The 14,828-nt window shown below is 38.5% G+C and overlaps 1 protein-coding gene across 1 annotated transcript in view; it reads right to left on the bottom strand.

The window, feature by feature from the left end:
• Positions 1-4,739: 4,739 nt before the first annotated feature.
• Positions 4,740-14,828, bottom strand: part of TBX2 (T-box transcription factor 2) — a 16,811-nt gene continuing 6,722 nt past the window's right edge. Inside the window, exons 4-8 of the mRNA XM_063954022.1 lie at positions 13,820-13,966; positions 9,788-9,864; positions 9,449-9,618; positions 7,344-7,936; positions 4,740-6,381 (exon numbers count right to left, since the gene is read on the bottom strand). Coding sequence (XP_063810092.1) covers positions 5,944-6,381; positions 7,344-7,936; positions 9,449-9,618; positions 9,788-9,864; positions 13,820-13,966 — 1,425 coding nt within the window. The 3' untranslated portion in view covers positions 4,740-5,943. The remainder of the gene's footprint in view (positions 6,382-7,343; positions 7,937-9,448; positions 9,619-9,787; positions 9,865-13,819; positions 13,967-14,828) is intronic.

Below are 14,828 nucleotides of genomic sequence, written 5' to 3'. Positions count from 1 at the left end.
ATTCAAACACAGATATTTTCTGTACGTATTTGTGTAGCTTTACCAGTTTTGCATTCCACTATTTTACAATTCCCAGATATTGGCCAAAACTTTAATAGCAGAAAAAAAATGAACATAAATTGAACATAAACTATATATTGTAAATATTACCACTTGGATTCAAACATCAACAAATGGCAGATCACAAGATACTATAAGCATTGTACAGAGCAAAGTGAATGTCATGCAACACAGTGGTACATCCTGCACACAAAACATGCTCCACTGTGTGCCATGCAGCTGCACCCCACTGCTCCCTCAATAACTGCTGCTCAGGTGAAATCTTTGAAAGAAGGTGCCTGCTATAAGCTGTGCGTGAGCCCTCTTTCCAAAAGCATAAGATGTTGCCACCTGCAGCAGGTATGGGGAAGTGCCGCAGTGTGGAAGGGATGTGAACTGGTCCCACATTTATTATATGCTTCAGTGGCATGCGGAGAGGTGAGGCAGGTGAGGCAGAGCCTTTCCTGTCATACTCCAGTATAAGCCAGGGTTTTCACTATATACAGTATACGAAAAATGCAAAGAATACATTATAAATATCTTCCTTAAATCTGTTCTAAAGCATCTTTAATAAAATAGTTTTGAACATAAATATCTTCTTTGTATTATACTAATAATTTTTATTTGAAAACTCTGAAGTATATGGCACGTGAGGCAGTGTCTCCATTGACTACCTTTTCTGCACATCTCTGATCAAAAGTCACCAATTTTCCAGCAGTATATACTGCTACACCTTTGTATAATGTCCATATTAACCCTTGGGCTAATATTTGTGTCTGTAAATCTGGCTCTGGTTCTAGCCAGTGCCTCCTCAGCTATTTACCTCACCGCATGCCATGGGGCGTATCTAGAGAGGGGGAGGCCTACGTGCAGGATCCGTCTAAACTTCTTCCTCTCTAGCTGGCAGCACTGTAGCTCTGGGCACTAGGGTCCCTAGGGGACCTTAGCACTATCCCAGAGCCTTCAGTGCACGCGCAGATCTCTGGGAAAATGGTGCGGTAACCATTTTGCCAGTGATCTTCCTACTGTGCATGTGCAAAACACTGAGAAAACTGCACTATGCCATTTTCCCAGTGATTTCTGCAGCGCGTCTGCTGTGCCGTGGGACTCTGGAGGGTAAGTATTCAAAATAATGGGTGCAGCTTGTGCAGTGTGAACCCCAGGGGCCCATGTGCACTGCACATACTGCACCCATTGTACATACACCAATGCGCATGCCCCTGATATGCTTTTGATACAATACATATTGGTCAGCTGAGACCTCTTGCAATTATGTTCTGCCATCTCTGGCTCCAAATTATCCCTCTTCAAGTATCAGATACAGCCATTGTGTAATGAAATACAATTTAGGTCAGAGAAGCAAAAGTAAAAATTCTCATTACTCAATTCAGATGGGTCCTGCATTGAGACTAACGATGATTGGAACCTCATAGGAAGCTCCTGCTAGGAGTTTGAAAAAAGCTCATCCATGCACTAAATTTGGAGCGACTTTGCCTCGTGAGCAGAGCACGATGGCTCTGTGTACATTAGTGCATAAGGCGCTAGTACATAAAGCTCTAATAGTATCTATAACTGTGGGAGGAATTATCCCATAATGTCCTTTGAGTAGACAACTGCTTTAGAAACCTGTAGACTGGCGTAATAGCACAGGATACATGATACTCTGCAAGTGAGGAATTTTGAAGATCAGAATGGTAGAAATTAATAAATCAATATAAGCTCAGTAAAGGTAAACTGTCCCACTTACTCTGCCTTTCATTTTGGACCAAATGGGACTGCACCATTGCTGGTAGGATGTGTCCAATAAGACTGCTTGACCTCATCAGGATCTAGCAAATGTTGATTGGCATGGACCAAAATGGCAGTAAATATTTTAGAACATATAACCCAAGCAGAAGGAGTTGTAGCAATTCTCTTACCCCCTTTAAATGTAGATGGTTCATTCTCATTTCAGGTTTCTCTTCCCCTTTAACTGAAGCTTTGACTGAAGTGATTAGTGATGTCTCCATAACTGCTATACAAACAAAGGCGAAATATAGCAATTTATCTCTGTGAATGCCAAACAATGTAATGGTTTATAACCAGTTTATAAAACAGTTGATTTCTCAATCTCTGCAAGGTGTGATTGACAGTGATTAAACATGCAGTACATTTAATTACATACAATGCTTTTGTATGTTCCTGCACAGGAGATAAGCCAGCGGCAATATGTTATTTTAGCATTATTCATGAATATTGCATTACACTCACTGTGCATAAAAAGATTACAATATGTGGCAAGTCTAAATTGATATTGAATCATGTCTTCTATTGTTTTTTTAAAACATCAAACATGTAAATGTTGAAACTGCTCTCATTCTGAAATTTTATTATTTTTTATAGTGTAATGCTAATAATAATAATAATAATAATAATAATATTAATAATGTGTATAAATGAAATAATATTTTTGCACTTTTTTTTAATAGGTCATTTTTAGTGTAAAAAGAAGATTATTAGAAATAGTAGTGGAACAATTTGTAGAGATATTTGCATAAAATATAAATGTATTTTATGTATAGCATAGATAACCATTAACTATCATACTTCAATAACTAATAATATGTTTGCTTTTATTTGCGCTTACCCTGCAGCAGCCATATAATTAATAAGTATATTATTTTACAGTGTGTGTAACTTCGAATTGAATACTGACAGTCCTGTCATATGTGCAACTGTAGTAACACCATTATATGTAGATGGATTTCATACATTTCCAAGCGGTATTTTAATTTATATATCATTTAAATGTATCTTATTAGCAACTAACATACTGCATGCCAGAAAAGGGAATTTAGATATTAATTTACAGATATCTTAGCGAAGATTCTGGTTAGTAAAAACTAGACTTAGAATAATCTGTATAGGTTTGGGGAAAATATTGAGCGTTTAATGAAGTGTGTATTTTCAGCCAGCAGGGGGCGCTCAAACCTTACTTTATTTTGTCTTTCCTCCTGTTGAATTAATCCAGTAAATGACGTTTTTTGTTTTTGTTTCAGTTTAGCTAATAAATCTCTCCCAGAATGAGAAGAAAGTAATTGGTGAGGAAAGGGGATGTTTATTTCATCATTTATTGCTTTACCATAAAGCCGTGAAGTTGTACTTGGAACGGGAAAACTGAATCTTCCTCTTGAGATATAAGTTGATAAAAGTTTAGGAAAACAGATCGCTTCAAAATGTTTTTCTTGTTTAAGTCCAATGATTCCAGAGCTGTAAAATGTTTCTGCTAAGTAACCTGAGAGTGTATTGTAATCAGACGTAAAATACATTCTCGCGCTAAGGTTGCATTACCCCAGCATAAAAGAAGCGTGCGGGCTTTTCTCTTTTCCCATTACATATCCTATTAATGTCTGTCTATTAGTCCCTTTAACATAAGGATACAGATATATGTGGCTTTTCCAATTTTGATGTAGTATTATTATTATTATTATTATTATTATTATTATCATCATTATTATGAACTAATCATTTATATTACCCAGCAATAATACATCAGTAACTTGCATGCTGTGCTTGTACGTGAATGTTAATATTTTATACATCCTGTTCTGCAGCGGAGGCAAATGGTGCCCCCTTGTGGCGTTAATAAAGCTGTATTTATTATTTTATTTTTACAGGGTGTGATGACTTTTTTATTTTTTTCATTTATATTTTTGTGTGGGTCAAGCATTTAAATTATAACAATTTCCGGTATGGAATATCCTAAAACAATTTCTCCAAACATCCTGCTTCTGCCACAGAGATCACAGTAAGCCTCAACGTGAGATTTCTGTGGTATGCTCTCTGGAAGTGATGTGTTTCTTCCATTCCCAAAATATAGGAAACACTGTAAATTATATTGGCCTGTGTCAAAGAGCACATTCTGTTTAGCAAATGTCCGTATTGTTTCAAAGCGAAGACGAGTTCTTGGAGTAATCAACTATGAAGTCTATGGAAATAGTTTAGTGAATCGGAAACCAAATCCACTGTCTCCATTTATAAAAGTGTTACTACAGTTTACATACGAATCATCTGAAGCGGATGTTAATATGCATGGAAACATTTTAATCTTTCCTGATCGAAATTAAATGCAGCCATCAGTAATTTATAACAGAATCCCTACATCTCCTCTAATTGAAAATAATAACTAACATACACAACTCTGGTCAGCGCCTAATCCTCGTCCCGATTCTAGGATATAAGTATAGCAAAGCTTCTAAAATGGCTCAGTATATCGACTTATAGCTTTCAATCAGTTACTACCGCATCACAATTAAAAGTAATTGTGCACATTGATCTTTCCAGGTCCATTATGGCATTCCTATGTTTATTATATGGGCTTTTAAAATAATAAAATTCAACACAGTAAAAATAAGTCAATACATTATTATTATTATTAATTATTATTATTATTATTATTATTATTATTATTATTAGCAATTTGTTTCTTAATTATTTAGTTCGTTGTTTTTTTGTTATTTTTTTTTACTTTATTTTAATGTTTGTATATAAAATGCCTGATTTGTGAACACATGAAACGAATAGATAGATACATTTCAGATAGGAATGAAAATAATTACAAAAGGAGTAACTTTCCAACATCAGCGAAAAACTATATGCAGACATACAGTATATGGCTATGGAGCAGCAACACCTCTTTGATCTGTAATGATTGAAACCAGTTTTTATTTTAACGTTTTTTATTGAAAGATGTGAGGAATTTTTTTAAAACAAAACAAAAAAAAATTGAACAGATAGATACCCGAGTAACCAGCACGTTTCAAATCATGTATTTTTAAACAAATATAGCACAGTTTATGATAATTATTTTTTATTGAACTGGAGTGAGAACAAAAACCTGAGGTTTATTCCTGCATTTTATACCCCGCTCTGTATATTAGGTCATTAATTTAGTTTTTACCATTAAAACTTTCTAAACCAAGCTCTTACTCAATGCAAGGATGGCACATGATTGTCCTTAACAGCAGGCGGGAAAATAATAAAACACAGTAAAAAAAACCATATTATATTTCCTTCAATCACAAAGAGCTAGATAAGTTTTCATTTACAATATATATAATGTAAATTGAAAAAAATTAAATGCAATGAATTATTTTCTAAATATTATGTACACACCATGTACAACTCTGAATAAATTAATACCAATTTGCATATTTTGGGATTCGTATAGCTTATTTACACAAATTACTATTTTTCATAAATATCTCTGGCACACAGGTTAGATACACACCCAGTATTGTCCCAGACCGGTGATTTGGTGAAGAATGCAGTCTACCTATCTGAGTTCAACTGAGGGTGGCATCTTAAGTTATGTTAGAATTTGTTTTGTCATTGCTTCTTTTTATTGTATTTGTGTTGAATTTGTTTTTTCAGTTATGCTGTCTTGATAATCAAAGTAGACATACTTAATATTTGACTAATGCTTCCAATAGTCATTTCCAAACAAAGACCTCCCAGCCCCCCCACCCTCATTCATAGAGAAATCTAAGGAATTCCTTGCTCCCCCTTGTCCATCATCAATTTCATTGAGTCTCTGCATTCTTGGGCCGTTCCAAGAATTGTATATTAAAGGGGAGTTTCTCCACAATGGCGCTATTATTATATGAGTTCTTGATGTCCCCATAGGTGCACGCTTGAAGGTGTATCCTCTGTATTGCATGAATATATATAATATACATATATATATTTATACATATCATATTTGAATTCTTCTCAAACCATCATAACTGGTGGGGTTTCCCAGTGTGTTAAATAAGTACTCGTTTTTTGTTCGCTGACCCTTTTTAATAAATAGTTATAATGTGCTGTACAAAATCCCAGTGCTTTTCAGCCCTTGTGGCTCATGTGATTGGCATAAGCTGCCAGTCACTTTGGTGTCTGCCGGCCTGAGGAGACCTCTCGCTGGCTCTCCAGGCCACTGACCAGTCTCTGGATGTTCTGCAGCTCGTTTATGGAATCCTTCATGGAGGTCTTTGGGGAAAGGGAATTGGAGTGGGACCTCTTGTGGACAGGAGTGTCTGGGATGGGACTGGATTCTCGACTGCTGCCAGGTTTGGAGCTCTCAGATCCCGGGTTCAGGCCTGCTGGCAATCCGGTGGTCAGGAGATTAGTGCTGGGGGGGATGCCCACAGGCATCTGGTAAGGGTTAAAGCGTAGACGAGGCCGAGAGCTGCTGAGGAAAGGGTTCCTTGACATTGTGGTGGCAGCACTTGTGGCTGGCATAGCGGATGCCGCCGCTGCAGCAGCTGCCATGTACGTGTAAGGGTACGGGAACAGCCCTCCAAACGTGGGCATTGGGATTCCCTGTAAGAGAGAAGACAGCGCTTAGTATATGAGCAATCCATCTACTACACAGGGGAAGTATAAACGTGTCACAAAGGGTTAATTGTCATCAATTAGCGATTTATACTGACATGATTCCAAATATCACAGACTTATTATATACAGCTCTGTCTGTACTGGGACCTTACACATCGATTAGACCAATAAAACGCGTATGTCCGGATAATATATGTAAAACAGTTCTCAAGTAGACGAATTACAAATGCAGACAACACCAATGAGGACATTATCAGTTTAGAGATTACATGGAATAAACACATAGGCAGGTCCATTGTAAAAGATACTGACAATTATTTGCAATTTATTATGCAACATATTTTTTCTTGGGGGCAGAACTAAAAAAGGGGGGGGAAAGGAACCTACTTAACCACAAACACAAATCAGCGACAATTCCAACATAAAAAATTTAATTATTAAATTGCATTTCAAACAAACTGAGGGCAGTAGGGAAGTGGTCAGTATACACTACAACATCATTCTCTACAGATCTCAGCAGCGAGAAGGAAGTAACAGACAGCGATAGTATCACCCAGGCTCTGGTGTCACCGTTCTGTCTCACTGGGGTTCACATCGGCTTGGGGAGAAACTGGATCTTACATCAATGGGACCACCAGGACCATTTCTAATAAGCAGCAACAATGCCGAAAGGTAGCTGAAAACTCCGTATCATATTCACTCAAGCAGGAAACCAGAAGGTTACAAAACGTTTCATTTGCCAAAGACTTAACAAGAGCCCTACTTCTAGTGCAGATGGGTGGAGAGTGACAAACACTATTCGCATCATTCATGAGAGTAGAATGCAATTTTAAAGGAAAAGAAGCTCTTCTAAAACATTATTACTTTTGTGCTGCTTTTGTAGGGTCCACAATACAACAATTTTTTTCAGACAAATGACTGCACATATGACGGAGACATGGGCTTACCTGAGAGGCCAGCATGTGCTGGGTAAGGTGGAATGGGAAAGGTGTAGCTGCCCCTCCTGCTCCTTGCACTGAGAGACCGTTCTCCAGGCCACTTGCTCCTGTCATAGAGGCTAATAAATGTCCCATGCCCATGGCCGAGAAAGCTCCAGGTGCCATTGCAAATTGTCCTGGGTGGATGAACAAGGGTTGTCCAGCATTCAAGGGGTTAAAAAACTGCTGTCCGTGGAAGCCAGACAGCGCTAAGCTCTGCAGGTGGCTTGCACTCAAGTGCGGTGGGCTGTCAGTCTGTACCATTAGTGGGGAAAAGGTCTCTTTACTCAAACCTCCACATTCTTGATCATTTTTGGCCTCCTCCTTCCTCCTGCTCTCCAGCTTGTCCTTCTCCAAGCTCCGGGCACTGAATATGCTGTCAGTGTCCTTGCGGCCTTCGGGTGACTCTGTCTTCTTGTCTGGAGTGGCCTTCTCCTTGCTCCTCTCCTCCAGCCTGGGGCTGCTGGGAGTGGAGATTGTCCCCCCGGGACTGCTGTGACCCCTGATAGTCCTCACATCCCGTCTCTCCAACTCCTGATCGCTGTCTGCTGCATACTTCTCATCTGCAGATATACAATAGTGATATCACATATCTACATATAACATATATTTACATATAACATAGCAGCAATAAAAGCAGAGTCTGTAAGCTAGTTTTCTATAGACATGTTATATTTGCCTTATGTTCATTCCTCTTTTCACCCTCTTCTCCATGTATATGTACTGTAACTACAGCAAGGTCCTACCACTTAGTGACGGGAGAATCCAAGCCTTCATTCAGGATTTCACCTTCATCTATACAGTATGAGCAACTCAGAGCCTCACTTGTTGATGTACATCTATAGTATAGTATGTTCTGCCTATGCCACCAGCTAGGACTGCTTTTTACTGTTTATGTGCCTCCAGTGAGATTCCTGCTATTGTCAGACTGCTCTGACGGATATTAGGGTAAAAATGTAACACATTTACTAACCAAAGTGTGCAAATTAGGCAACACTACAGAGAATAACAAGAAGAGCTGATGAGTGTAAATAGGAATACTTCTTCCAATACTACACATACATGACTAGAAACAATTATAGGGCAGAGGTCAGTACCATGTATGGGTTCACACTTTAAACTGTAAGGACTGGTTGAGTTGTGAAAAATAAATATATTAAGTTAAAATTATACTACACAAGCCCTTTCTTCCTATATAATACCACAAATAAACACCATCTAATATCTACATATGCCAAGAATAAAAATATCTTAATAATCCTAAAATATAACTAAAACTATGAAGTGTGTGTGTTGTCTCTACATTAAAACAGTACAAGCACCGACATATGCATAGATTGGGTTAATATCCTAAATTATATGTTATGATAGAAATATACTGCACTGATATGGGAACACATTAAGTAATTCGGAAGGAGAACTAGCTATAAAATCACCTTGTATATGTATACATAAAATCATTGCCTGTTACCAATATTAATGCAATGTACATTACATAAAATCATTGCCTGTTACCAATATTAATGCAATGTACATTTCATTTCTAAATAAACTGCATACATTTTACAGTAAGGATGACCTTATATCAGATATTTGTCTCAGTCATTATATAGTAAGATAACATTTTAGATAATTAAAATTATAATTAAGGTTGGTGTTCATTATGTGCTTATGTTATGTGTTACAAATATTTAACCCAAAGCATTTCAAGGCCCAGGATGATTGTGAGTCACTATGTTTCTGGCCATAAAGGTGAATGTGCTAGTTTAGTGATTTGTGAGAATTATTTATTCATGTGAGTGTTACTATACAGCAAAATACTGAACAGTGTTAATGTTCAAAGCATAACCTATCTCCACAGTCCATCAGACAGAGTAAAGTCAGCCTCCCTATATTGCTATCCGTATTTTAAGCAATAAATAATGTTAGCAACAAAAACACCAAGACTAAGTGCCAGAATAATAAGAGCAGTATTAATAATTGAATTTGCTGTGGTGCAATAATGACTATATGCAGTAACTAGTGAGGGTCCAGGCTAGCCATGCTGTGTTATTAATCTGCAAGAGGCAAATTACCTCTATTACTGCGGCTGAGTCTCAATGGACTGGGCTCAGTACCCAGGGGGGAGTGCATACTGTCTCTGCCTGTGGCAGGATCGCAGGAGGAGGCGTCCGAATCTGCCCCATCTCTGTCTGGCTTGCACTGCTCTTCATACATCCGTAGGGACGGGAGAGTCAGCTGTTTCCTGGTTAGAAAAACAATGCATGAAACAAACAATTAGTCCCGGTGTGATCACATTTATCCCGATAACTGGCCATCATCTCATAGCTTTGCAGCCCACTTCAGGCTTATGTATGGCTATATTGCATTTACTCTACCTACACGTTATTATAGCTACTGAACATTGTATTTACCTTTTTTCTCGTCTTCCATTACCCGTATCTCTAAATCCTTTAGCAAACGGATTGTTATCAATTTTAAGTTGTGTAATCTGTAAAGAAAAATCGAAATGTAATTGTTACAAAAAAAATCCTTAATGACTACATACTATAACATGGATCTCGCTATAAAGTGATCTGTACAATATGCAGTACATACATTAAAAAAAAAACAGGATGGTAGTACAGGGAGACCTAGATTATCAAATCAACAGACCAGGCCACGAGGAACTATAATACCCAGAATGCCCTCCCAACGGTTCCACAACAGCTAGAGGAGACAAACATTTTCTAATCTTAAGAAAGGGCTAACAATGATACATATTTAATGTGGTTTAGCTGCGGTGATCCCTTTAGCTGTGTCACTGGCAGGGTTAATATACGTTTTGCATTCCAAATTTTTTTCTGTAAATAAAAGTATTCCAGCATTAATCCCGGCACAGCTACAGAGTGATTTGTGTACCTAATGCAGGTCCCCTGCCATGTACAGCGGTCTGTGCTCTACATAGTACAAGTTCCCTTCCACATAGTGGACTGTGCCCAACCCAGTGCAGGTTCCCATGTCATACAGTTATAGGGTGACAAATGCCCTACCTTCTGCAGGTTCCTCTCCATACAGTTAAACATTTACTAGTGCCCTACCTAGTGCAGGTACCCCTCCATACAGTTACACAGCGACCACTGCCCTGCCTAGTGCAGGTTCCCCTCTATACAGTTACACAGTTACTAGTGCCCTATCTAGTACAGGTTCCCCTCCATACAGTTACACAGATACTAGTGCTCTATCTTGTGCAGGTTCCCCTCTATACAGTTACACAGTTACTAGTGCCCTATCTAGTACAGGTTCCCCTCCATACAGTTACACAGATACTAGTGCTCTATCTTGTGCAGGTTCCCCTCTATACAGTTACACAGTTACTAGTGCCCTATCTAGTGCAGGTTCCCCTCCATACAGTAACACAGTTATTAGTGCTCTATCTAGTGCAGGTTCCCCTCTATACAGTTACTAGTGCCCTATCTAGTGCAGGTTTTCCTCCATACAGTTACTAGTGCACTATCCAGCACAGGTTCCCCTCCATACAGTTACACAGCGACCACTGCCCTGCCTAGTGCAGGTTCCCCTCTATACAGTTACACAGTTACTAGTGCCCTATCTAGTGCAGGTTCCCATCCATACAGTAACACAGTTATTAGTGCTCTATCTAGTGCAGGTTCCCCTCTATACAGTTACTAGTGCCCTATCTAGTGCAGGTTCCCCTCCATACAGTTACTAGTGCACTATCCAGCGCAGGTTCCCCTCCATACAGTTACACAGTTACTAGTGCCCTATCTAGTGCAGGTTTCCCTCTATACAGTTACTAGTGCCCTATCTAGTGCAGGTTTTCCTCCATACAGTTACTAGTGCCCTATCTAGTGCAGGTTCCCCTCTATACAGTTGCACAGTTACTAGTGCCTTATCTAGTGCAGGTTCCCCTCTATACAGTTGCACAGTTACTAGTGCCCTATCTAGTGCAGGTTCCCCTCCATACAGTTACACGTGCCATATATAGTGCAGGTTCCCTGCCATATACACAGTGATCTATGCCCTACCCACCCAGTGCAGGTTCCCATGCCATACAGTTACAGGGTGGACTGTGCCCTACCTAGTTCAAGTTCCCCTCTATTCATTTGCACAGTGACCATTGCTCTACCTAGTGCAAGTCCCCCTCCATATGGTTACACAGTGACCAGTGCCCTATTCAAGGGTAGGTTCCCTGACATGCTGTTACACAGTGATTAGTGCCATACCCAATGTAGATACACCTCCATGCAGTTACATCAATGACCAGTGCTCTGCCTACTGCAGGTTCCCTAACATGCTGTTATACAGTCACGAGTGCCCTAACTAGTTCAGCCCCCCCCCCCCCCCCCTCCTCCGCACAGTTACCCAGGGGCAGATGTATTAACCTGGAGAAGGCATAAGGAAGTGATAAACCAGTGATATATGTGCAAGGAGATAACACACCAGCCAATCAGCTCCAATATGTAAATTAACAGTTAGGAGCTGATTGGCTGGTGCGTGTATCACCTTGCATTTATCACTGGTTTATCACTTCCTTATGCCTGCTCCAGGTTAATACATCTGCCCCCTAGTGACTAGTGCCCTGCTAGGTGCAGGTTCCTTGCCATAAAGTTACACAGTTACTGTACCAGTGCTTTAGCTCTACCTGGTGCAGGTCCTCCTCCATAGAATTACACAGTGACTAGTTCCCTACTAGGTACAGGTTCCCTGTCATACTAGTACACAGTTACCAGTGTCCTACCTACTGCAGGTTCCATGCCATACAATTACACCAGTGTCCTACCTATATCAGGTCCCCCTCCATACAATTACACAGTGACCAGTGCATTACCTAGTGCAGGTTCTCTTCCGCACAGTTACAGAACACAGCCTCCCTGGTTTAACACACCGCATGCTTTATTAAAAATGATGCTGAGGTTTGGCTTGAATTATTAATAGAGTTTTAATGATAGCAAGTTATTTTTCAGAGCCCCCTGGAGGAAAGATGGCGACTAAACATTGCAGCGTTGGTTAAAAGCTATTCTTATCTCTCATATAAGACTGACTAGTGCAGGCGACATTAGGTCAATAAATAATTCATACTTTTGAAATATGTCCCCCTCAGATGATATCTTTAAAAATGCATATCTGATCTTCTATATGGTATATTTGTTCAAATAAATCGATTTTCTCTTTTGATTCTCAGATATTTTCAATAGCAATCTTTGCAGGGCTTACACATTGACAGATCAAATCGAATAAAAATATATTTGTTCTAATTTCTGTTTAAAAGGCCCGTTATACTTTTAACAGTATGGAACTTTGCATCCTTAGCAAGCATCATTGCATGAACATTTATTTACATATTTATGCATACATAGATTTATTATTATTATTATTATTATTATTATTATTATTATTAGTATTATTAGTATTATTATTAGTCAGAATTGGCCCCAAATAAAATTGATACTAAAACTACAATGTTTAAATAACATTGAATAAAAGTAGATTTAGTCAACTGTACCACCAAAAATCAATGACCTGATTATGTGTGTGTGTGTGTGTGTGTGTGTGTGTGTGTGTGTGTGTGTGTGTGTGTGTGTGTGTGTGTGTGTGTGTGTGTATATAATGTATTGTAACATTGTAAACATCGATTGTGTGTGGTTTTTATATGCAAATTAATCCTAAATTTTACATACTTTTTTAACCCTTGCATCTGTAAATACTACATAAGTCTCCAGGCTATATCTACGTTAAGGGGAGTGAATCAGCAAGAAGATCTTAATAATATGCCCAGTCTCCGACAAGATGCACACTGCCTATCAGCCTTGGCCAGCTTGTGGCTGAGCTGCAGCCTATTAGTGTTAGTGTTCTTTAATCGATCGTGACTGTGCCATAAAGTTTACGATTGGAACAAGCCCACCAGGACCCTCCGACAGATCTGTCAATTAGCATCAGCAGCAAGGGGTAAAGGCGTGCCCTGGCGTTTGGACATGCTGCATGTGTACATGTGTGTGGCTGCCTTATGATCAGATCAATCTTTTAATGCAATGTTAGCCATATGAATATAAAGAGGAAAGCCAAACTAAACAGCTAAAGCTAATTAAACATGTACAGGTCAGGCCTTATGTTACTACTGAGAGGACAGAGATCTTTATTCCTGAAATTACTACAAACCAACACACAAAGCGTGAAAGCCACATAAAACGAAACCACAACGTATTAATTAGGCCAATAATCCCATTCCAGCATACCATAAAAATATGTACTGCATGAATTCACAATTCATAAACTCATGCTACTACCGACTAGAAATTCATATTAAAGTTCTATATACATTTTAGTGCCCAGTCGAGTCAAACATACTTTTACAGAAAACAGAAAATGAGAGACGAGCGCAATTACGCTGGGCAGGTGCAGTACTATAGACACTTGTTGCTGTACATATCCTATATCACTCTTACCTTATCGTTCTGATAAGCAGTCACTGCTATAAAGTCAGTCTCTGGGAACACATACGTCCTGAAAGTGCTATAAGGTAGTTTCAGAATATCATTGGCTCTCACAATATGAAACCTGGGTTGATATTTATGCATGGAGTTCAAGATAGTCTGCAATAAAACATAGTAGACATATAAAAATGAGAAAGGCATTTTATTATGGTAAACTTGGGACATCACAACTCAAGAGTACATGTTATTCTATGAATTAAGTGCAGCAATTAAGAAACTCCACAATGAAAATATAACTGTTCGACTCTCAGATTTTATTGATGTAGATTGAGGATTTTTCTTTAGGAAGATTTTGGGCATTTTTTTTCCTCGCCAAACAATTGTATTACAGTGTTTGAGTATTTTAGTAATTAAAACATATTTTAAAATAATTAAATTGCAAAATATTTAAATGATCTACACAACTTAGTAGTCATTTCTAATGGCAACACTCTTTAAAAAAAATGATTAATGTAAAAACTAATTATTTCATTATATTTATTAATGCATTAAAACAAAATTCGTTGTATAAAACGTTAAAATAACCGGGTGGAATAAATAAAGTGAAATTGTCAGACAACCAATCGATCTGATTAATGTTTTATCAACGATATTGCAGAAAGGCAAATGTATTACATACACATCCTATACAATCGCTCAGATCTCCAGTGCAATAATCTACTGTGCTGCACTATCAGGCCACAGCACTGATACAACGGCAAACGGCTCCATTTATCCCACTGGAACTGTAGGGTAATAGTCTCACTTATTGCAAAGGCAAATAACGCAGTATTTAACCAATCACAATGACTATTACCGTGCTGTTTCTGGGTTTTAAAAAAAATAAATCACCAATGTATGTTATGATTTGCCATTTATGAACAAAAGCTTGAGAACTGGCATACAGGCCCCAATCACTGAATAGTTAGGATAAAGGACTACCTTAGACGCTTAAGTATAAATCAGGATTTTTGAGCTGTTT

The sequence above is a fragment of the Pseudophryne corroboree genome, chromosome 2 (genome assembly GCF_028390025.1).
Source record: "Pseudophryne corroboree isolate aPseCor3 chromosome 2, aPseCor3.hap2, whole genome shotgun sequence".
Lineage (NCBI taxonomy): Eukaryota > Metazoa > Chordata > Amphibia > Anura > Myobatrachidae > Pseudophryne > Pseudophryne corroboree.
The sequence above is the reverse complement of the archived record's forward strand: the minus strand, read 5'-3'. Positions and strand labels throughout refer to the sequence as shown.